We start from the raw sequence: 24,462 nt of genomic DNA, 5'->3' as shown, positions 1-24,462 counted from the left end.
TTTTCTCAGCACCACTTGCTGAAGAGACTGTCCTTATTCCATTGGATATCCTTTACTGCTTTGTCAAAGATTAGTTGGCCATACGTTTGTGGGTCCATTTCTGGGTTCTCTATTCTGTTCCATTGATCTGAGTGTCTGTTCTTGGGCCAGTACCATACTGTCTTGATGATTACAGCATTGGAGTACAGCTTGAAGTCTGGGATTGTGATGCCTCCTGCCTTGGTTTTCTTTTTCAAGATTTGTTTGGCTATTCGGGGTCTTTTCTGGTTCCATACACATTTTAGGATTATTTGTTCTAGCTCTGTGAAGAATGCTGGTGTTACTTTGATAGGGATTGTACTGAATATGTAGATTGCTTTGGGTAGTATCGACATTTTAACAATATTTGTTCTTCCTATCCAGGAGCATGGAATCTTTTTCCATTTTTTTGTGTCTTCTTCAATTTCTTTCATAAGCTTTCTATAGTTTTCAGTGTATAGATTTTTCACCTCTTTGGTTAGATTTGTTCCTAGGTATTTTATGTTTTTTTTTGTGCAACTGTAAATGGGATCGATTCCTTGATTTCTCTTTCATTGTTGGTGTATAGGAATGCAACTGATTTCTGTGCATTGATTTTATATCCTGCAACTTTGCTGAATTCATGGATCGGTTCTAGCAGTTTTTTGGTGGAATCTTTTGGGTTTTCCTTGTAGAGTTCCATGTCATCTGCGAAGAGTGAAGGTTTGACTTCCTCCTGGCTGATTTGAATGCCTTTTATTTCTTTGTGTTGTCTGATTGCAGAGGCTAAGACTTCCAATACTATGTTGAATAACAGTGGTGAGAGTGGACATCCCTGTCTTGTTCCTGACCTTAGGGGGAAAGCTCTCAGTTTTTCCCCATTGAGGATGATATTAGTGTTGGGTTGTTCATATATATGGTTTTTATGATCTCGAGGTATCCTCCTTTTATCCCTACTTTCTTCAGGGTTTTTATCAAGAAAGGATGCTGTATTCTATCAAATGCTTTCTCTGCATCTATTGAGAGGATCATATGGTTCTTGTCCTTTCTTTTATGGATGTGATGAATCACGTTAATTGTTTTGTGGATATTGAACCAGCCCTGCATCCCAGGTATAAATCCTGCTTGGTCGTGGTGGATAATTTTTTAAATGTATTATTGGATCTGGTTGGCTAATATCTTGTTGAGGAATTTTGCATCCCTGTTCATCAGGGTGTCTTATTTTTTAAAAAATATTTCTTGTGTTTTTCTGCGCTACTCTCTGCAAGACTTTATCTTCTAACATTTACATTGAATTTTTAATTACTCACTTTTAATTTACAGGAGGTCTTACATGTTCTCTTATTTTTTTTTCTTTGTCATCCTGTTCTTGTTTTATGGATGTAATATCTCTTGAGTCTCTCTAAGGATGCTAATTGGGGATCTTTTTTTTTTTAAAAAAGTTCTTTTTGTTTCCTGTATTATTTCTGCTGCTTCCATAGTCATTTTTTTCTGTTTTCTTTTCCTCTAATTTTTGTGGATTTTTACCTTTTTAATTCATTTAATTTTATTTTAATGGTGCCTAGAGAGGAGAGAAAATAAACACAAGCAGTCAATTATTATCTATAACTGGCTCTTATTCCCTCTTAACACATAGCTTTAGTGGGGCACTAGCCATGAAAAAGCTCACTCAGTTTTCTTCAACTGCTCTAAGTCTTTGAAGGAAATTACTGACAATTTTACTCAACAAGAGAGATAGTTAAACTGACTGGACTTCATATACACTCACGGGTGATTTAGTGAATGTTGTGCTTTTTTTAAAGGCTTAGTTGTTCTTTTCAAGAAATGTGAATTATTCAGGAAGAAAAGACCAACATATAAAGAGTTATCCTGTCTCTAGAACAAAGTCGAAAATCTTTGACAGTCAAGACCCATCCCAGTCTGGTATTTGGGCTCATTCTCCAATCTTCCTGACTGACCTTTGTCTGTCTACACCTGTCTTTATGTGTTCCATGCTGTCAGACCTTTGCTCATGTTGCTTCTCAGCCTGGAATGTTCCCTTCCTCCCACAGCCTTACCAAAGGCAGGCATCGTATTTTCGTTTCTCTAAATATTGTTTTTGTATCATACGTGTTAGGCATTCACAATGTTTGAATGAGTCTTACTCATCTTTCCAGACTAGAACAAGTTCATATATGACCCCTCTGAGACACAATTCTTTGCCTACCTTGGAGTTAATCAGTTTGTTACTGCTTTCTTCAGTTGGTTGTGCACATCTTCTTGTCCTGATAAGTTCCTGGAGTGCATGGACCATATCTCATCAGGCTGGATATCTCCAGGGTCTTATAAGGTGGTTGGTACCTAGTGGGCACTCAACAAGTATTCATGACTATATGGGAGAGACAGAGGGAAAGACTGGTTGTAGATTTTCAATAAAAGCTTATTTATAAATTCAACAGGTTTATAGATTAACTTCATGAAAGTTGTGTTTTATGTTCCTTTTAAATAGATGAAAACATTCTCAAAAGTAGATTACTGTATTTAGTTATTTCTCCTCCCTTTCATTCCTCCACTCCTCCCCACATATAGGAAGGATGGTTACCCATGTTGTGAATAAATAATAAATGCTGTACTAGAACAAAATTAACCTCCCAATTAAATGAAGACATTATATGTCACTACTGTTTCACTCTATCCAGTACACATACACAAACAAACCCCCATCAGTTTACAGTAAAGAAGGGTTTGTGTGTGTTCTTTCTTTTCTTGAGGAAGGGGTAAGTATTCTGTGGAGAGGAGAGAGCCAAGCTAAAAATGATTATATTTAAATTCTGGATGTTATTTGCTTAATTTAAGGTCTTGAAGAGAAAAAAAGGGACAGTTGATAGAGCACAGAAAATACTGAAGGCTTTTGATTTTCAGAAATGTGGGAAGTGATGAGAACCCACTGAGCAGACATACCTGCTGACTTCATCCCTGCATCTGAAGCGAATGTGGGCTGGTGGTCAGTGAAAGAGCTCTGACACGTGGCGTCTGCTGCTACAAAAATCTCAAAATCAGCAAGAAACCTTTTGCCATCGCGAGCCTCTTGATCAGGTTCTGCAAGGCTCTAGTATTGGGGGGGGGGGTTGTCTAGTCACTTCCTTACCAAGAGGAGGGCTATCTGGTGTGTTTCTTGAGGCAGTCCTCTGTCTCTCTTCCTCTGCCTCCTAAGAAGACTGTCTCCTCTTAGGATGGGTAAATGCTACTCAGGGTCAGCAAGGCCAATGTGTAGCTTTTGGCCAAAAGACTGATAAGGCTAAGATGCTAGATGGAGCCCAGAAGAAATTCCTTTTATGTTCTCTCTTGCTCCATAGTACCAGTGTACATTCATTGAGATTAGTTAGAACTTGAATGTATCTCCTGGGAATCACTGGATCTCTGCAAGATTCATCGGTTGGTTGGTTAAGTATGCTTCCTTGGCTAACTTCTTCTTGGAGTATAATAACCTTAGCATTTGGATTCCAAATATTCAGCTCTAAAGGACTGTTCTTTTGTATTCTGCACAGGGCCATTTTCCTGTCGAAGAGACTGTTTTAGAGGGAAGCAAAGATACCTGGATTGGTTGACATTATGTATATCCTCATTGAATCTCAACTAATGTCTTGCCTCATATGCCCTTTTCTTTTCTTTTCTTTTCTTTTCTCCTTCTTTTTTTTTTTCTTAACAGATACTAATTTTGTGTTGGGGAATGCCCAGATAGTGGACTGGCCTATCGTGTACAGCAATGATGGATTTTGCAAGCTGTCTGGCTATCACAGGGCGGAAGTGATGCAAAAAAGCAGTACCTGCAGGTATTTATGTTTGGGGTTGTTCTGTTGACCAGTCTATCCTGGTATTTTCTGGAAAAATAAAAATGGCTTACTTGGTGTGGGATTTGCCTTTCTCTCATTTAATGTTTATACGGGAATGTTTATGGTAATATTACCTCTAGTTCACACAATATGCTGGGAAATCCAAGAAGCCTTAAAGCATGGTCTGTACAAAATGAGGGACTTGAAGTCACTGAGATGTGGGGGAGGGGTGCTAGAAAAACTCAGGAAAGTCATTTTCTTTATAAAACAGGAATTCAAAAGTTTGTGAGATGCTACATGATATGAAAGTTAGATGATTAAATAAAATTAAATGAAAATGAAATAAAATTTTAGATGAGTAAATTAATTTTTTAAGATTTATTCATTTAGAGAGAGAGAGAGATAGATAGATTGAGAGAATCTCAAGCAAGCTCTGTGCTGTCAGCACGAATTGTGAGATCATGACCTGGGCTGAAACCAAGGGTCAGACACTTAGCTGATTGAGCCACCCAGACACCCCAATGATTAAATTAATTAAAAAAAATACATGACTATTTGAGAAGAATCACTATGATGTTGGAAACAAGGACTTTGTTCATAGGGCTTTTCACCAGAAAAGGAGAAGAGAGCTAGGATTTTGTTGCCTTCTGAATCATTCTGTCACATCTCTGGTCACAACCTCAAAGACAGAGACAAATGATGCTAACTAACAGTGCACATAGCCTATGCATTTGACCGGGTTACTAATCAGGCTGTACCCTTGAGCTGTGGTGCTAGAAACACTCTTTTAAAGCACCTTCACGGTGTGGAGGAGAGCAGAGCAAGCAGAGCAAGCAGAGTAGAGCCTGTCCCTGGCCGTGCCAGATGCCCCCCTGCACTGCCCTGGCAAGGTCTTGGCTCAGCACAGCCTTGGGCTTCTCTCACTCCTTGCCTTCTTCGGAGTCTTCTGTCTTCAGTGGTTGCATTCAGTGGAATCATTTTCCCAGACCTGCCAGATCAAGAAAGCAACTCCTCTCTGAAGGGTGGCAAAACCTGTCTGACACAGGCATAGTCTTTGGTTTGCATTTTGATGGTATTAAATCAGCCATGTAACTAGTTTGGTGAAAAGTATTAAATGTTTTGAAAATACCATTTTCTTATATGTTAGGTGTTTTGGGTCTGGGAAATGGGAAATGTAAGATTCCCCTTCTTCCCTCAAAGATTTGGAAATTATGACTCTTAAATACTGCAATAAAATTCTGTTATATTTGTGGTTCTCCTCATAAGCATCTACATCCATATCTGCGTCTACATCGGTATATACACATATACAATAGAAGCAAATCGGGAGAGTTAGCTTCACTTTTTGGTGTGACTGAAGCAATGTTTCCTTCCCTTTCTTGCTTCTTATTGGCTATAATCAGACACTTAAGTTAGCCAAATTTTTTATGCACAACTGTAGGAAACGTATTTAATTCTCTGAAAGTGTCCCCTCCCTAACAATAAAGTAAACATGCCTTTGTGCTCACTATATTCCTAATGGCTCAGGAACCTCTTTTGCTTATTTCTTGCATTGTAGGCATATGAAATCTAATGTCCAGGTAAAGGAAACTTATGGCTACCGTTATATTACAGTACATAAGACTGATGGAAGCTGGGAGTAATTATGGCACTTCACTTATTTCAAGTCTCCATTTTACAGGGATTCATTTTACCTTGTGAAGGAAACTGCCAGCATGTATACCATCATGTCACATAAATGGGGGGGTCACTTATCTAGCAAATTAACTCAGAGAAAGCTAAAAAAGGCAACTGGCTATATAAGATGGTCCCAGAGCTCCGTTTTTACCTCCTAGGAGAAGTCCTCTTGTTCTCAGGCAGGGCTAATTTAGTCTTGATCTAGCCATCTTTTTAAAGGTAATTCAACAAGCTCGGTTGTCTGTTTTCCTGATTCATAGATGAAAAGCAGAGTGCTGCATGAGAGAAGCACAAGGTGAACCATAGATAATAATGTCTCTCAGTGGGCTGGGAAGGGACATAATAACACAAGTGACACAGAACTTATAAAGTCAACAGCTAGGGCACATTTTTTTTAATAGAGTGCTGGCAAGCAGAAGCCTACAGTAAGCTCAAGGCTGTTCCAGTATGAGGCCAAGCGAAGCATTGGAGTTGATGGTTGCCTCTGAGGTTCTTTGTAGCTCTGAAATTCTAAGATTCTGTGATTCAAGGCATCAAGAGGAAGTTGGATTGCATTCCGCGTGCACAATTTTGGAAGATGGGATTGTTTAGGAACACAGGCCACTGCTTCCACATTACCCGAGATTCAGAGGCTGGGCGTTGGTGTCCTTCTTTTCTGGTCACATGCAGGCCTGAGGTGGTCAGGAGTGGCTTTTCCTGCCCCATTGAGAGATGGCTTTTGTCCTCTTCCATTTTGTTAGTGTCCCGTGCCATGGTTTACTCCACCTAGTTGGGGTGTGTCTTATTCCTAGAGGGACAAATCTGGGTCTTCAGACCATATTCATGGTGGGGCCCAGGAAAATGGACAGTCCTGGCAGTTTTCGGGCCTCTGCTGAGAACCAGTATTAGTCGGTAGGAATATCTACTATCTAGAGGTTTTCTCTAATTTTCTTCCATGTTACTTATCTCCACCACGCCCGCCCCGCCTTAGTCTACTTTTCTCCAAATGTGAGCAGTACTAAGAGTTATAGGATTTTATCATTTCAATTTTTTAAACCTGGTGCTTTTTTGGGGGTGGGCTGGGGTGGGGTGGGTAGGAAACAGAGCTTCACAGACAGTGGCTGAATCTTCTGTTTCTTTCCTCAGCTCTGCCTTAATGTTTAGAGCATCAAATTGCACCCTTTGGTGCAATTCTTTGGCTGATGAATTTCTGTGATTCTTTTCCCATTCTTTTGTTTATTTTGTTGGGAAGTAGAAGAGGAAAAATATATGGCCCACATTTATTCTGCCATCTTTCCTGGGAAGTTTCGCTGAGTTGTATTTCTAAAATGCAAATCTGATTATGGAACTGTCTTGCTTCAAACCTCCCAGTGTTTGCTCCCTCCACCCCATTGCTTTCAAGATAAAGTTTAAATGACTTCACATGGCTTGTAATGCCATGTGCTCCTTCATGATTTGGTCTGTGCTTTTATTTCTATGTTACCTGTTGTGAAATCTCCCCACCTTGTGTATATTCCAGTCACACTGAACTGAACTACATTCAGGTTCCAGAATTAACTTCACTCTTAACCTCTGTGCCTTTGCATATGCTCTTCTTTTGCCTGGAATGCTTTTTCCCTTCCTCTTCTCATTAATTTCTACCTGCTCTTTAGATTTCATTTGCCTCTACCCTGGGAAGCTTTCACTGACCGCTCTGTGCCTGTATTCTGTAATTCTAAAAGTGTTGGTCATACTGTTTCCTGATCCACACTTTTCTGGATGTCTTCCTTATTATACTGTTCATTTTTGGGGAGCAGTGGTAGAGTGCCAGTCACAGTTGAATTAGTGAAGCTTTCTTGATTGAATGAATGTTTCCATTTGTGTGTGTGTGTGTGTGTGTGTGTGTGTGTGTGTTCATTTCACATATCACAGTGCTGGGTATAGGAAACATATTTAACATATGATGGTACAATAGTCAGTATTTGTGGAACTAACTTCAGCTTTTTGGTTGATTTGCAGTTTCATGTATGGGGAGCTGACTGATAAAGACACAATTGAAAAGGTTCGACAAACATTTGAGAACTATGAGATGAATTCCTTTGAAATTTTGATGTACAAGAAGAACAGTGAGTATTAAGACCATCCTGAACCATACCTTTATTTATGCACTTGGGATAGTAAAAGAGGTCCTGTTCCTTTGTTACTGTCTTGCATTTTCTTTTCCTCCGTCAGCTGAGTGTTGTTACCTGAGGCTGTTGTGTCTGTTTTGAATAAAAGGTTTGGATTGCCGAGTTACCCTGATCCTTATGGAACATTTGAACTTGTCAGCGACCAATTAAGACTTCTTGATCTCTTTTTCTGCCAAGTTGGTGTTTTTCCTGTATGGTGAGCTGTTGGCTCAAGGCATTTGTAGACTTTAAGCCTTCTTGGGGGAAAGGAAGACGTGGGACAGTGACTCTGGCCAGATCCTCTTTGTATTTGTCTTCCGTAGTACCTAGCACAGTAGGTAACACCATCAGATGCCCTATTAGGTGAAGGGGATTAAGAGTACACTTATCTTGATGAGCACTGAGTAATAGAATTGTTGAGTTACTATGTTGCATGCCTGAAACTAATATAGCATTGTATGTTTAACTATATTGGAATTAAAAAAAAAAGAGTTTCTGAATAGGGGAGGCTGAGGGGGTTGAGTGTCCCAACTCCAGCTCAGGTCGTGATCTCACAGTTCGTGAGTTCAAGCCCTGTGTCGGGCTCTCTGCTCTCAGCACAGAGCCTGCTTTGGATCCTTGTCCCTCTCACTCTCAGCCCTTGCTCTGCTCACATTCTCCTTCTCTCTCAAAAATAAATAAAACATTAAAAAAAATACAGTTTCTGAATAGAGTTCTTCTCCTGATGACCCCAGCTTTCCATCAGAGACAGTATTAATATTCACAGTGGGGTGTTAATATGTATTTGTTTTTGCTACGATACTTCCTCAAAGTGTATTAATGAAGAATTTACATCAATAGCCGTACACAGCTTAAAACTTGCTTTTCTCTTAGGAGGTTTCCTGTTGAATGGGGATTAGCTATGTTAGAAGTATGGAAACGTGGGGCATGTGGTCATAGCAGAGTTGCAGAGATGTTAAATAGTACTTTGCTTTTGTTTTTAAAAAACGATTTTGTTTGTAAAGCATTCTGTTCTTTATGTAGGATTGAATGGTAGGTCATAGGTTCAATACAACGTTTCCCGCGTGGCCCAGATAGCATATGAAGATAAGTGTTTATTTTGGTGGCATTCAGAGTGATGCATTTTGCTCTGGAAAGCAAAGGGCACATGTTGCTTTTATCTGGAAGGTGCTGGGACTTTTCTTCAGTACTGCAAGTGTTGGACCAGCCAGCTGAGAGGACTGTTTGTTTGGTGGCCTGTGCTGGTGCTGATCTGAGAGACTGCCTCAGGGCATCAATGAATCCAAGAGGGTTGTTCCTGTAGCTTTGATGCTAATGTGGCTCCTTGTTCCATCTCCCTCTTTCAGCCGGTAGATCTTATTCCTACCTCGCTATTAGGCAGGAGAGGAGCGGGGTGAAGACTGTGAATGGCTCTGTGCTGATGGGGAACAAAACCCAAAGCACGAGCCCTTACAGGAGCACACTGGCCTTCTCCTCTGCACATGTGCCTTGAGCTAATGGAGTCAGTTCAAGGTTTTCCACACTGGGAGCCTTTCATACGGGACAGTGTGGATTTCCCCTTGACACAGAATACCAATTGGGTAGGTGTATCACAAAAATAATGCTTTGCATTTATATTTTGCTTCAGAGTTTTCAACCTTCGTTAGACTATGCATTTAACTTGTTCAAATTATATGTGTTTGGCACAGAAAGGAGAGAAAGGGGAACTTAATTTAAATGGAGTCAGTGATTTCACTTGCTAGCCCCATCAGGGGGTATGTACTCCAGAGGGGGTATGCAATGGGAGGGGGGACGCTTGCTGTTCCCTCAGCTGCCTCCCAGGCTGAAGGCCTTGTATTGCAAGCATCTCATTGCACTGAGGGTGACTCTATACTTCAGGTAGACATGGCCCACATATGTGTGCCAATTAGTTCAACTATTGTTCTACCAAGGAATGAGCATCTCTTCCCTCCTTTCAGGTTGTGGTAGGCTCATTGAGAGCTGCGTGCCTGTCTCCAGCGGGGCACGTCAGCCTAGCATGGGACTTTACTTCCTGAGTGGTGGTAAGGAATTTTCAAGAGTAATTTGGTCATTTGAAATTTTTACCTTACCCTTTGACTTCAGAAAATAAACTCTGTAGAAGGTATGATTCCACTCTATTTTAAAATGTTGATTCTCTAAGCCCCATACAGTAGGCATGGCTGATGTTATGGATATCCATTGTATAAGAAGTTAAATTCGTTACTCAGGGTCATGTGGAGCCAGGACCTGGTTTCCAGTACTTGTTCCAAGGCCATTCTTCCAAGACTGGGACTATCTAACTGTGGGTACAAGGCAGGGCCACCATATATGGTTGTGCAGGCTACGCCCTACATGGGGGGAGGGGGTGGCAACTGGAAACCAGCTTGTGGTTTGCGTGCCGAATCCTCCGTGCACCCTAGCCTAATGTTACATCTATGCTGAGGGAGGAGCTTCTCTTTCTGATTTATACAAAAATGTCTAGAGGACCAGTGGGGAGTTCCATAAAAGGCTAAGCCTGTATGTAAAACATGCAGCATGAAATGCAGATAGTGGTGGTTTCTTCCTAGGAACCTGTTCACCAGCCCTCTCCCCGCCCCCCCCACTCCAAATCCCATCCTATCCTAAGGAATTTAGAAACTTTAAATTATTTATTTAGCCTGGGAATTTTATATTTGCACTGAATTCTGTGCTTTTTTTTTTTTTTAAATCGCTTTTTTATTGACCTGCTACTCTATGTCAGACGCAGGCTTTATGCTAGGGATGTGGTTATGAAAAGACAGACACAGCCTCTGCCTGTACAACAGACGGTACAAAGCCCTAAGTGGTTTTTTGTTGTTGTTTGTTTGTTTTTAATGTTCATTTATCTTGGGGTGAGTGCAAGTGGGGAAGGAATAGAGAGAGAGGGAGAGAGGATCTGAAGTGGGCTCTGTGCTGACAGGCTGACAGCAGTGAGCCTGATGTGGGGCTCGAACCCACGAACTGTGAGATCATGACCTGAGCCAAAGTCGGATGCTCAATGAACTGAGCCACCCAGGTGCCCCCCCTCCTTTTTTTAAATACTTACTTCCTAAGTGTGTGTGTGTGTGTGTGTGTGTGTGTGTGTGTGTGTGTGTGTGTGTGTGTTTTGATGGTGACACCATTTGGAGGAGGTCACTGAACCCTAACTTAGGAGGGCAGGGAAGGAAGTCTTCCTAGCAGACAGGAAATCATGCAGAAACTGAGGGAGGGTGGGAGTTAGGCAGAGGGAAGGGCAAAGAGTAGCCAGGGCTGATGAAAGGCATGTGGTGAGAGCAAGCACTGAAGTTTCAAGAGACCCGAAGCAGGGCTTCTCAGACTTTGACATGCATAAGAAACCACCTGCACATTGCAGTGCTAGTTGTGGTCAGTAGGCCTGTGAAAGGGTCTGAGCCTCTGCTCCTAGGTGATGCCAGTACTGCTGTGCACGTATCACATGCTGCACAGCCAGGACAGAGGGCAGCTGTAGTGAAAACTGACCTCCATGCCTACAGGGTGTGTCTCCTGCACGGCTGGATCCCCTGGACCCAGCACAGTGCCTGACACACAGCAAATGCTCCCCCCAAACTCATGGAGTAATTACATAAACATATACACTGAAAAGGGGTAACTATTGAGGCTGGAGAGGTTTGGAGGGACCAGGAACATAGGCACATTATAGAGTTTAGAATTCTCCTTAAGAACACTGGTTGAGAAAGAGGGTGGGGGTGAGGGGCGTTAAATATATAAGCAGATTTACATTTTATAAAGATGACTCCAGTAGAGTGGGGGAGATGGAATGGAGCATAGGAAACTGGAGGTCGGGGACCCACTTAGGAATGACTCCCCCCTCCCTTGATGAGATGGTTGCGGCCTGCTGGGGGAGGGAGGAAGAGGCAGTTATGAAGGAGAGAGGTCCAGGAATGTCTCCTCCAGGACTGGGGAGGACTGAGTGTGGGGACTTCATCAGTGGTGCCCACTGACTGGCCCTCCCCTCCGTCTGCTTGGCCCCGGGTGATGCCCAGGAAGTGGGAAGCACCGCGTTTCCTGTCAGGAACTCTACATCTGACCTGAGGTAGAACATGCTCAGTATGTAGCAGAGAGCGCAGTTAAAAGAGGTGCTGTGTGAATGTTTGTTGAGTGACTTTGAAAGGGCTTGGTAGTTACCAAGAAACAGATGAGTGAAAGAAGCATTTGATTCAGAGAGAGGGTATCAGAGCCGAGGTGGGAGCAGCGTGGGGCTGAACTGACCAGTGATGCCCTCAAGGAGCAGACTGAACAGAAATGGGCGGGAGGAGAGGAGGGAGGAGACAAAATATCTGGTTCAATAGACTGAAACTCTCAGCATTTTAAAGCAGTGTAGAATCCCACGGGAGAAAAGTCACCCCTGTTGAGATTTTTAGCTGTGAAATGTCATCATCTAGAAGAATTTATATTTTGTTTCTCTGATTTTTAAATTGAATCATTTTTACTGAGAAACACATGAAGATATGAAGAAAAACAATTGCCCCAAAGACTCAGAGAAATACTACTATGCTATTAAGGTTTTGGCGTGTTTAGGTTTTTCTTGCACATGATACATAATTGAGATTTTGATGTGTATTCTTTTTCTCTTTCTTTCTTTCTCTCTCTCTCTCTCTCTCTCTTTTTTTCTTTGTTCTTGCTTTCTTGCTTTCTTTTGAGAGCGTGCATGAATTGGGGGAGGGGCAGAGGGAGAGAGAGAATCTCAAGCAGGCTCTACACCCAGCGTGGAGCACAACAGAGGGCTGTGGGATCATGACAGGAGCCGAAATCAAGAGTCGGAAGCTGAACTGACTGACCCACCCAGGCGCCTCTGACGTGTGTACAACTTGAAGTCATACATACATCAATCTTTTATCATAAAAATATCCTCATTAAAATTCCCCATAAATATAATTTAGAAAAGAATTTCGTTAATACTTCTTCCATTGTTGGATATTTATGAGGCTCTAAACTTTATTAAACACAGTGCCAAAGTGGGTATCTTCATGTAAAGGTATTTATTGACATTCTGAAATATTTCCTAGAAGTTAAGAATTACACTGTCAGAGAATGTGAACTAAGGTTCCTGAGACACTTTGCCAAACAGTGTTTCAGAATTGAACCCATTCCCAAGTTCACTTGCAGATTTTGAGTCTGACTCATTGTACTACACCAGCACTGCAGTATAACTTTCAATTTATCAAATTGCCTACAATTAAATTTTGTTTGTTTAATGAGTATTTTTAATGCTAGTGAGACTGAAGTATTTTTTCCTATTTATCTTCCATTTAAAATGATCATTTCTTTGTTAATTGTTCAGTTTCTTTGCTCATATATTCTATTTAATTCTGGTGATTTTCTTATTGGCTTTTTTAGTAAACTCGTAATGAATTGCTTTTTTTCCCTCTCTCTCATTCTTTACTAGTATTTGCAAGGACAGCCTTGTAGAAAGAATCTTCTATTGATAAGCATTAATGTTTGTCCTACTTTTTAGGAATTGGTAGTAATTAGCAAAAGGCTTCCTGGTGTGCTTTGGAATGAATGTGTGGAATACTATTAAATATCTTCAAGGATGGATTATTTGAAAGATTTCTTTCTATCTGTTGGCCAGTCTGACGAACAAACCCAGTCATTTTAGTAGTGCTATGTGTTTTGTATTGTTACTTCACTCATTCACAGTACGTTGGATAATTTTGTTATATCAATGACAGTCATTAATGAACTCATTCAGTAAATATTTGGGGGGGTCGCTCTTGTGCTAGGCACATAGTTTTTCCATTTTTCAAACAAGAAAATCATGAAGTATGAGCTCTGAGTGAAAGCAGGACACTCTGGGTAACTCTCCACAGCATGTGACTGACCTCACAATTTGTGGTGTGGCAGGTGGCCTCATGTTTGAGACTTCTAGATCAGCTTCTCCATTAGAGAAGCTGAGGAAAAGGCTTCTTACTGTGGTTGTGCCAAGCCAGCAGGGAGAAGTTGCCAGCCAAATACTTATTGATTACCTACTGTAGGCCTATGGGTTTGAGCCAAAGAGATCCAGGTATAAGAAACTGACTCTGCCTTTAAGGAGGTTACAATCTAGTTGTGGAGAAATCTAATAGAAAAACCATCATATTTTGTCCATTTTTCTAATGGATTGTCTTTCATTTATTCAGTGCTAGGAGCTCTTTCTATGTAAGGGATATTGATTCAATGTTGAAAAATATTTTTCTTATTTAAACATGTTTTCTTTTTAATTATATTTTTTATACCATTTATAAGTAAAATGAATTTATGTCACTATTTTCCTTTATGGTTCTTTATATATGCTTATATATAAAGCTTTATATGGAGCTTTATATATGTTTAGGAAGCTCTTTTCCTTACCTAAATGATAAAAATATTCTTCCTTTTTTCCTTCTGGTACCTTTATAGCTATGTTAGAATATTTAAAACATTAGGGCGCCTGGGTGGCTCAGTCAGTTAAGCGTCCAACTTTGGCTCAGGTCATGATCTCATGGTCCGTGAGTTTGAGCCCTGCATTGGGCTCTGTGCTGACAGCTCAGCTCAGAGCCTGGAGCCTGCTTCGAATTCTGTGTCTCCCTCTCTCTGCTCCTCCCCTGCTCACACTCTTTCTCTATCTCTCAAAAAATAAACATTTAAAAAAATTTAAATTTAAACATTAAATATGTATTTTTATGTATTACATGATGTAGCAATCTCAATTTATTTTCCACATTGCTTATTCAGTTGTCTCAGTTCTATGTACTAAAGAATTCAGCTCTTCCCTTCTAATTTCAAATGTCCTTTCCTTTTTTTGTTTATTTATTTATTGAGAGAGAGAGAGAGAGAGAGAGAGAGAGAGAGAGAGAGAGAATATGCATGCAAGGGAGGGGCAGAGACAGAGGGAGAGAGAGAATCCCAGTCTCCATGATGTCAGCGCAGAGCCCCATGTGGGGCTTGATCTCATGAACTGTGAGATTGTGACGTGAGCTGAAATCAAGAATTGGACGCTTAACCAACTGAACCACCCAGGGACCCTGAAGTGTCCTTTTCTTCTATGCTAGATTCTCACACATTTATGGGTTTGTTTCTCTCCTCACCTTTTCCAGGAGTCCTTTTGTAACTTATTATCTATGTGAGTTTGATTAAAATGCTCTCCCACTTGGGTTCCCCATGTTTAAAATTGGGGGATAATGTAGTCGCAATCCATCTCATGGTGGGGCTATGAGAAATAAACCACAATGGGCTCCACTATAAGCGCTCAATGAATTCAGTGAATGATATTGTTGTTTTAAAGCCAGTGTCCATGGCTCTTAGTTCCTGTGCAGTTGACCTTCGAACAACGTGGGGTTAGGGGTACCAAACTGTCTCGCAAGTGTGAGTATAACTTTTTTTTTAAAAAAGATTTTGTCAATTCCTTGGGTCTTTTTTTTTTTAAGCTTATTTATTCATTTAGAGAGAGAGAGAGAGAGAGGACGTGGGAGGGACAGAGAGAGACAGGGAAAGAGAGAATCCCAAGCAGGCTCCATAGCATCAGCACAGAGCCCGACAAGGCGCTCAGTCTTACAAACCATGAGATCATGACCTGAGCCAAAATCAAGAGATGGAGGCTTAACTGACTGAGCCACCCAGGTGCTCCTGGGTGTAACTTTTGACTCACCAAAAACTTAACTACTAATAGCCTATAGTTGACTGGAAACCTTATCAATAACATAAATAGTTAAAACATATTTTGAATGTTATATGTTCAAATATTTCTTGACTACTAATAGCCTATAGTTGACTGGAAGCCTTATCAAAAACATAAATGGTTAAAACATATTTTGAATGTTATATGTCTTATACACTGTATTTTTAAAGTAAGCTAGAGAAAAGAAAATGTTCCAAAAAATCATAATGAAGAAAAAATACATTTACCAAAAAAATACATTTACAGACAATATATTTACAGAAAAAAAATTGGGGTATAAGTCGATGTGCGCAACCCAAACCTGTTTTGTTCAAGGGTCAGCTGTGGTAGATGGTCCTTGTCACTCTTTTTCTTTCAAAAAATTTCAAAGATTTCTTGGCCCTTCTTCTGCTTTATTTTTCTACTTGAGTTGAATTTCAATTCATCAACTCTGAGAAAAACAAACAAAAAAAGAACAACTGAGATTCTGATTGAAATTCCATTAAATTTATATATTAAACAGGGAGGTTTGACATCTTACAAAATTGAATCTTCTCATCTACAAACAATGTAACTCTCTCCATTTATTTAGGCTTTGTGTTTTGCTCTTCAATCAAATTTGAATTATGGTGAGGCTTAAGCATTGATTTTTCTAGCTTTTCCCTCATGTTTGAGAGTGGCCCTCTTTCTCAGAACAGGTAGGAGCAGCTTTGGAGTTTCATTAAACACCTTGAGATACATTCTCTTTTGAGTCATCCAAACACCTCTGTGAGGTGAGATTGAACATTTCAATCTTACCGGCAAAGAATTTAAAAGGAAGGGAGGAACGTATCAGACATGTGTGTAGTTTTACTGAATCTAAAGTAATTCTATTATCCCTACTTTGCAAATGAGGAAACCAATTCTAAGAGGTTAAGGTGACATGGCCAAAGTGTACAATAAACTAAGAGATAGGGCTCAAACCCTGGGCTTGGGAGTCCCAATCAGATGTTCCAATGGCCAGTAGCCACTGCTTCCCCCTGGTGTTCTCTCATACTCTCTGTATTTGTTATTTATCTCAGTGAAGGTGACCTGAGACCAATTGGTCTGTTTCCTGGGGCAGCCGCCATGCCCTGGTCTAGTTTCTGGATCTATCTGAATGGCTCATGCAGCCATTCCCATGAGCCAGTGATAGTGGCTTGGTCAATTCTGTTGCTGTTGAATATGGCCTGGCTGCCTGGTTACAGAGAGTACCTGGGAGGAGGCCCAGGGTAGGAGGAAGCCTGATGGAGGCCAAAAAGTCCCTTGTACATCTGAGCCTTGCTGTTTTGTTATCTGACTTCTGGGGTTGAGAAACACTATAGCCAGGTCAAGTTGTCAGGTTCATTACTCCATGACCCAAGGGAGCTAGTAAAGGATGAGAATCACAGAGTGACCAGGAGAAGGGGCCTACCCCGGGGCTGCCCTTCCACTTGCACTTTCAGCCAGGTAAGACCTGCTGTCCCAGCAGCAGCTGCCTTTGCCATCAGCCTTTGCTGTGTTTTTCCTAGATTTGTGCATTGATCTTTATTTATTATTTACCCTTTGTCCTTTTACAGAAACAGGACATCAAGTACTTGCTTTTCTCGATTTTTCCACTGTAGCCACTTGGGTGCAGAGGCAGAATTTTCCTGATTAACCTCATCTTCCTGATTTTGTGACTGTATGTGTGAATATCTGTGCATGCATTGCTTCTCTTTATCTTGCTGGAAAGAATCCTACTCCAGAATCTTGGCTGTAGGAGAAATCCCTGGCCTCTGTCTCCAGGAAGCTCCTGAATATCCTTGGGGGCATCCAGAGGGATGGAAGAGAAACTGAGTGGGGCTCCAGGGTCTGGACAGCCTATGTTCACTTGAAGCAACTGTTTCATATATTGAGACTTAGAGTAACGTTTCACTAGTCAAAAATGCTTTGCTTTTATGATTAAAAGGTTGGAATTACTGTTCTGTGCCACCTAGGTGGGACTCATGTTCTCTTTTGAAAGAATTTCAGAAATAAAAATTTAAGCCCATTCTGCTTGCTTTCCTAGATTTTGTAGGGAATGATAATTTGGGAGAGAGGAAGTTCTGAATGACTGTGAAGACACTGGAAGTAGGATTTATTTCTTTGAAACTCAGCAGGCATTCTTAGAGTTCCTACCCTGCCAAGGTTGTTGGTTTTCACAACTCCAGAATGGTGCCTCCTGGAGTTGAGCCACGTAATGGCCTAATGGGATCCTATGAAAGCATTTAGATGCCATTTAAATAGGGGTGCAGGGTGATAAGACAGCGGCAGTATTTCAGATATCTTGCTCCAGAGTGGATTATGGTCGAATTAAGGGAAGAGTCCTCAATTGTTAAAGTTGGAAGGGGGCCAACTCATAGCACTTTCTTTCCCTGCCTGTGATCAGAACCAATCAAGAGAGATACAGGAATCAGGCAAATGGAGGTTAAAATATCACTTTTAAGACCAGTCAAGCTGATCCTAGAGAATGTAGTTGATGTCTGTGTTCAAGTAAAGTTTCTAAAAGTGAATTCTAGAATCAGACAGACTTACCCACCCAACACAGGCAGCACTGGAGAACCACAGGCTTCTACCAGTCATCCCCTGCCTTTTTGACTTCTCCCCTACCATCTGTAGAATGGGGACACAGAGCAGAATGCAGATTCATCTCTAAGAATGCAGATGTGGAGAAGTGGTTGAGCTAACATATCCAGTTCTTGACCCCCAAATTACCAACCCAGGGAAAAGACTCAAGAGTTCCTTTGAAAGATGTCTCTCCACGAGGAAACACCGGATCGGGGAATAGTTTTCCTCTCTCAACAAGCCCAACTGATCAGCTTGAGATGAACTCTAAGGCAGTGAATACTGATTATGGGAAGTTTTGGTATGAGATTCATATTTATTTACTGAAAAGAAATGATCAGGATAGCATGTGTTTACTCAGGGAACATTTCTGGAGGAAACATTGGGCACAGTTTGGTGGAGGAAAGCACACAGCCTTAAACAGTTTGACGTGTAGAAATGGGGAGAGTCTGGGGCGCCTGGGTGGCTCAGTCGGTTAAGCGGCCGACTTCGGCTCAGGTCATGATCTCGCGGTCCGTGAGTTCGAGCCCCGCGTTTGGCTCTGTGCTGACAGCTCAGAGCCTGGAGCCTGTTTCAGATTCTGTGTCTCCCTCTCTCTGACCCTCCCCTGTACATGCTCTGTCTCTCTCTGTCTCAAAAATAAATAAACGTTAAAAAAAATTAAAAAAAAAAAAAAAAGAAATGGGGAGAGTCCAAGATGAGCTTGAACTCTAGCAAAGTGAAAAAGTCCTCCTCCCAGCGTGACTAATACAGTGGGGCTCTCATGATCTGGTTGATATGGGCTAACGTCATCAATCCCAAGAGTCATAAATGGAATATAAAGATTAGATGGCACAGTTCCAACTGGAAAAGTTCACAGGCATTAGGCCCAGCTGACACAGTGCAGTGGATGGCCCATAGGTGGTGGCTGGGAAGGCCGTGGTTCCAAGGATTCCAGCAAGATTGAGGCTTCTGGGGTTAGACCTCGCGAGTGGGGGGGGGGGCCTCTCATCTGATTCCTTACTGGTTTGATAAATTCACATTGTTTTCTGGTTTACCATCTGAAAAAACTTGCTTAAGTTTTTTTTTTTTTTGTTTTTTGTTTTTTTTAGAGCAGAAAGAAAATGGTTTGATTTGTTTGCTTTTTGTCTTACCAGCTAGGATATAATGGAGAGCTGTGGGTGTATAAGTTCACTTGATGTGAAACTTTATTCTGAGGTTTCTGTTGCTTAATTGAAAATGGTTTAAAACCCACAGGTTCTGAGCAGGGGACTGGGAGGAATAGTAACACAGACCTTTCAAAAACAGTAGGGGTTTCAAAGGCCATATTCTTCTTGATTTTGGAATGCTGTATGTGATTTTTGTATGGTGGATTTTTCTTTTGAAACACATTTTTCTTAGGGTGACCTTATAACCTATTTGTCTTCTATAAGCATCCAGAAACAGGCAGCTGAAAATTATGGAAAGGGAAAATGGACAGAGGATTAAAATTAACTATGGATGATTACATAGATAATATCAGGATTTAAAGAGAATATATTCCCATATGATCTATTTGCTGCCTGTTTGTATATTTTATGGTTATTTATACTTCAATATGAATAAGTGGTATAGCCAGTTTTGTAAAGCTAATGTCAATCAGAGACGTCTCTCTGTCCATGTCATAGGATAGAGTTTGCTGTGATTGCCAGCAGAGACCCAGGTACCTCTTGGGGGTTTATTTCCATCTCCAAGATTCAGTGAGTTGTTTGCTTGTTATCTTCTTAAAGTAAAATAATATATGTGGAATGCTGAACACCATGCCTTCTCTAATTCTTAACATGGAGAAATACTTATTGTATTTTAACTTCAAAATGGTTATAAAATAGCATGTAAAGTTTTATCCCAGTTATGCAAAATTCAGCCAATAGTTATTAAGTTATTTCCCAGATGCTGTTTAAGGACCTGGGGTATGAGAACTAGGTAGGGAAGAACCTACCATTTCTTTGTGTCTCATTAATTTTTGCATCAGAGAGTTGATTGGTGTGGCTTGCTGTGATGTCCTCTATAGTCCACCCACCTCTATATGTCCACCCACCTTCTCCTCGTGTAGATTAGGGCAGTGCTTTGGAAGACCTCATTTATCCCCCATTTTCACTCAGGGATAAGGATTGGAAGTTAAAACACATTTGTTGAGCTTCCTAAAGCACTAATATAATCACAGCCTAAACCACCTAGAAACCTCCTTTTTGAGGGAGCCTATGCTGGGAGAATCATCTTGGTGGTTCTCCTCCTTCTTCAGTGCGTTGTCACCTGCCCCATTGTATTGGACCTTTTGGATCTTTATTTTTGGGAGAGAGACTTAGAAATATACCTTTTTGGCCCATGGTTGATTGAGCATGTGAGTCAAACTGATGGATTCCCAAACTGGATTTTGACAGTAGGGCCTTTTAGCAATGGAAATTGGAGTTTGCGTGGTCTGCTGTCCATGGTTGGCAATGCCCATTGTTGGTCCCTACTGTTTACTTGTCCACTGCATGGTCTAAGGCAAGTATGTAGGCTTCTGTACCTTAGTTCCTTCCGTAAGATCAGGAGGTTCTTGACCCATTTTCTAATCATTTTGCAAGGGTTAAGAGATCTACACTTACAAAATCATTTGAACTAAAGAAAATCCCTGCCAAATAGTCACCATGAAAGTTTTTTATTCCAGCAAGAAGAGGAATTAATGGTATGATATCCCAGCACCTAAAGGAATGAGACCATTCAAAAATGAATTAATATGTGTACCTATTCATTTCCAAGTCTTTATTCCATAGCCCCTCACGTGAAAATGAAAATTACTGACCGACCTTTTGATGTCTCTTTCAGGGACACCTGTGTGGTTCTTTGTGAAAATTGCTCCAATTCGAAATGAACAGGATAAAGTGGTTTTATTTCTTTGCACTTTCAGTGACATAACAGCTTTCAAACAGCCCATTGAGGATGATTCATGTAAAGGTTTGTAATTCTGATTTGTACAAAAACATTTGTGCCTTTTTCCCCCCCTGTGGTGTGTCTCCCATTACGGAGAATTTGAGGTTGCCAAGGCAATCTCTGCACAAAGATCAAGATTTAAACTCAGATTTGTGTTGGGTAAAGCACTGTATCATTCTGGAATGTATTAAGCGGGAAAAGGGGAAGAGAAAAAAAAAAAACTTTGTTTAGAAAAGCATTTGAATCAATTTTATACCTTTTGTAGCTTAACCCTTTCCAGTAAAGGTTAGACAGAAGAAGGTAGTTGGGCATCTTTGGTATCAGCGGAGTCTTTTTAGGTGTTCCCAGGACAGATCTCAGTCATGTAAATGAGGCAGTCCATGGCCACATTCATCTTACTTGTATATAAACTTTGTTAGATTTGACTGACATCTCTCCCTCTGTGGTTGATGGAGCTATGTCTGTGGCTGGTGAATTCATTGGAAACATGGTATTAATGAGGCCAGGGTCTTGAGTAGCCTTTCCATATGGGTCGTTTGATCAGCTTGTGACCACAGATTTTAGTGCTCACTTCAGCCATATCACATGCACGTATTGTTTGAATAATACTGGGGGCCAAGGAAGGAAATGGCTCAGGATTTCTAGAACATGTATATGCTTGAAGAGGTTCCACTAATCAGATGTACAAAAGATGGCTTGTGATTCCCAGAGGTTTGGGATAGGGGGTGTCACAGCCCTCTCTTCCATCCGTCTTCTCGCATGCACGCGAGACAGTAAGGAGGCCGTCAGCTCTTTGTTGCAGTGTTTCTTGGCTCTGTGGCTGATTTTCCAGCTCTCTCTGAGAACTCTGCTCCTTGCGGTTTCCCAAGATGCAGCAGAGAGATGCTAGAAGGGCCCGGGCGAGAGTGAAACTGACAAAATTGTGATTGTTAAAATGTGCCTTAGAGGAGGAAAGCAAAAACATTTATGTGGGTGCTGAATCCTCTAGCACATGTGGATGCTCACATTTACAGAGTTCAGAGCACAGTCCTGTGTAGACCAGTGCATCCTATTTTTTTAAACTGATAACGATAGCCCAGTAAATCGATTTTAGCCTGCCTTTTGATTTTAAGACGACTGCAGATGTCAAGTTTCTCGGCCAGTTCCTCAGCCTCCTGCAGTCTCCTTTTTCTCCTGCAGATCTGTGATTCCCTGATTCCTAGTTTCTGACTTGAAGATTCCTCAGTGCAACAGGGATTACACGGTGACAGACTCACTCATGATTAAGGGTCACCCTTCTGTCCTCCAGAAACGCCATTGGCTTTTTTTAACTGAATAAACTCATAGATCCTGTTTTAAAGGCAGTCAGATATTTTGACATTTGCTTTTGCAAGTTTTCTCTTAAATCTTTAAAGTAACGTGATTTGGTTGAGCCAGCACACTTGCGTTTCACCACCACTGGAACATTTTTGGGTGACATGCAAGTATTGTTTAGTAGGAAAGACATACCCAACAGAGAATGTGCCACCTGGGTGTCTGCATTTGGTTCTTATGAAACGTGAAAGAAGAGAGAAAAACAGTGACGCGGTGAGGCTCACCTAGGTTTATTTTCCAGGAGTAAAAAATGCTCTACTTCACTTAACCTGCCTCAATGATGCATTTCCTCACTGATGAGAGTTTTGGTACGTGCACACGCACCCACCTTAGTGCTCCCTGCAGGAACGCTGCTAGTGGACCATCCTTAATGTCTCCTCCAAGACGTGACTTTGTAAGCCTGTACATTTTAGGTGCCATGATGGGTGTGTTTAGACACTCCCACTTTTATGTCACTGTGGCCCTGGCTGACGTTGATTTGGTAGTCCACTTGGGACAAGGTCAAATTTTATATTAGTCCGTTTACGATAGAAGAGTATGACAGTTCTCCAGGCCTTGTTAGTTGTAAGTCTATAAACTGAAATTCTGGCTGCAAGGATCACATCTAGGAAAACACGTTGCTGTGTAGCTGGATTGTTCTCCTGACTTGACATTTCTTCTTGGATGTGCTCTCACATTGAGAGGTTCTGGCAGGTCCAACTGGGTTTTCAGTACAGCACCTCAGTCAGCAATAAGAGTCTCAGAAGTCTTGCTAACCAGGCTTGTTTAGAATTCACTTTTGAGATGGAATGGAAGGGTGGATTATCCCAAACCCCAGAAATCCCCAGATAATTGCTCTTTGGCATAGCAGCACAAGATGTTTCCCAACATCAGATTAGTCCTCTTTTTAGTCAACAGTGCTCAAATTGTCTTTAAAATGACTTTATTTTCTCTAACTTTGGGGCTTGGGAGTGGGATAAGTGCATCCAGTAGTGACACGAGAAAGCCACTTGGTGCCTAACATTTTCCCAGAAACACTCCACAACGTGGTAAACACACAGGGTAATCTTCAGTGGACTATTTTAGCATCTGACACAACGTAACTCCCCTTTGGCGAGTGATTGGGCCACCCCAGACCCCCTTTCCTTTAGTGTATCAGTTCTCAATCTCCTTTTTATGAATCATCTGGGCCCCTGGACTTCCTTATCTCTTTTCTGTCCATCTTTTGACTACTTCCTTTGCTCTCTGACAAAAGGTGTCCGCAGGACCTTCCTTTGGACAGAAAATGCAAGTTGAGCTAGGTTTGCTGTTTGGTAGCAGCTCTGGGGTGTGTGTATATGTATTTGAAGTCAGGATGACAGAGTAGATGGGAATTCTTGGCTGAAATGAGAATGGAATCTCTCACTTTTCTGTTATTATGGATAATTGGTAGTGGGGCTGTAGGACATTTTTCTCTGTCCTATTCTCGCTTCTCAGCTGGGAGGCTTGGGCAAGTGGGTAGAGAAGAATTCGATGGTAAGGCTCAGGGTTTGCTCTCTGCATTGCTCCCCAAAGGATGAGGATGGATTACCCCTCTTGTTTTGTCTCTTACTCCACCAAATAGTCTCACACCGAAGGAGCGAATTCATTTTCAGAGACCCACAAATTTAGTGCTACATAGTTAAACTTGAGCCAGATTCAGATAAAGTAAAGGAATGTAAAACTCCAGAGGAGATTTTCAAAGGCCAAAGATTGAGAATATTCAGGGGTGAGGCCTCTGGCAAGCTGCTGTAACTGCTGATCTGGCCGTATGTCTTCCTGTGGGATATTCGTGAGGCACTCTTGGGAAAGAAACCGGGCAGTGGATACCAGCCACAGGTGCCTTTGGCCCCTTCAGTATTAACATTTTATCCCTCTGCCCTTAGGATGATGGAAAGGTGATGATTTAGTGGCTGCTCCTCGAAGAAGCCACCCTAGATTTTTGGTTGTTTCTATAGTGATAGGGAAAAGACCAGGGGAGGAAGACTTGAGAGTGCTTGGGCAGTGTCCACACTGACTGTCCATCTTGGTCCTCAGTGTCTTCTGTGCTCTTGTGTATGTTGGGTTATGTCACCAGCTCCTCTAAGAGAATCTGTGACTCTGCAGATTAGGGCAAGCTTGGCCTCCAGCCTCCCCACTGAGGTCAGGACACCTTACAGCCATTTCCTCTTCAACTTCTACTCAAAGTGACTTGGCATGATTTCCCAGGGGAGGAGCCTATATGTCTGTCTTTTCTTGTATCCCTGGACTTCTCCTTGGACGAGCTGGAATTTCGTCTCACCCCAGAGTCATCTCTTCTTCTGGCCTAGGGAAACACAGGGCTTTGTGGGCTAAA

At 41.5% G+C, this 24,462-nt stretch overlaps 1 protein-coding gene across 3 annotated transcripts in view; it reads left to right on the top strand.

The window, feature by feature from the left end:
• KCNH1 (potassium voltage-gated channel subfamily H member 1) overlaps positions 1 to 24,462 on the top strand; it is a 372,723-nt gene that overhangs the window by 23,555 nt on the left and 324,706 nt on the right. For all 3 annotated transcript variants that reach the window (XM_027074502.2, XM_027074501.2, XM_027074503.2), the window contains exons 2-4: positions 3,686 to 3,809; positions 7,464 to 7,570; positions 20,673 to 20,801. In XM_027074502.2, the coding sequence (XP_026930303.1) occupies positions 3,686 to 3,809; positions 7,464 to 7,570; positions 20,673 to 20,801 (360 nt within the window). The remainder of the gene's footprint in view (positions 1 to 3,685; positions 3,810 to 7,463; positions 7,571 to 20,672; positions 20,802 to 24,462) is intronic.

This window comes from Acinonyx jubatus, chromosome E4, assembly GCF_027475565.1.
Source record: "Acinonyx jubatus isolate Ajub_Pintada_27869175 chromosome E4, VMU_Ajub_asm_v1.0, whole genome shotgun sequence".
NCBI classification, from domain to species: Eukaryota; Metazoa; Chordata; class Mammalia; order Carnivora; family Felidae; genus Acinonyx; species Acinonyx jubatus.
This window is presented reverse-complemented; position numbering and strand designations above follow the sequence as displayed.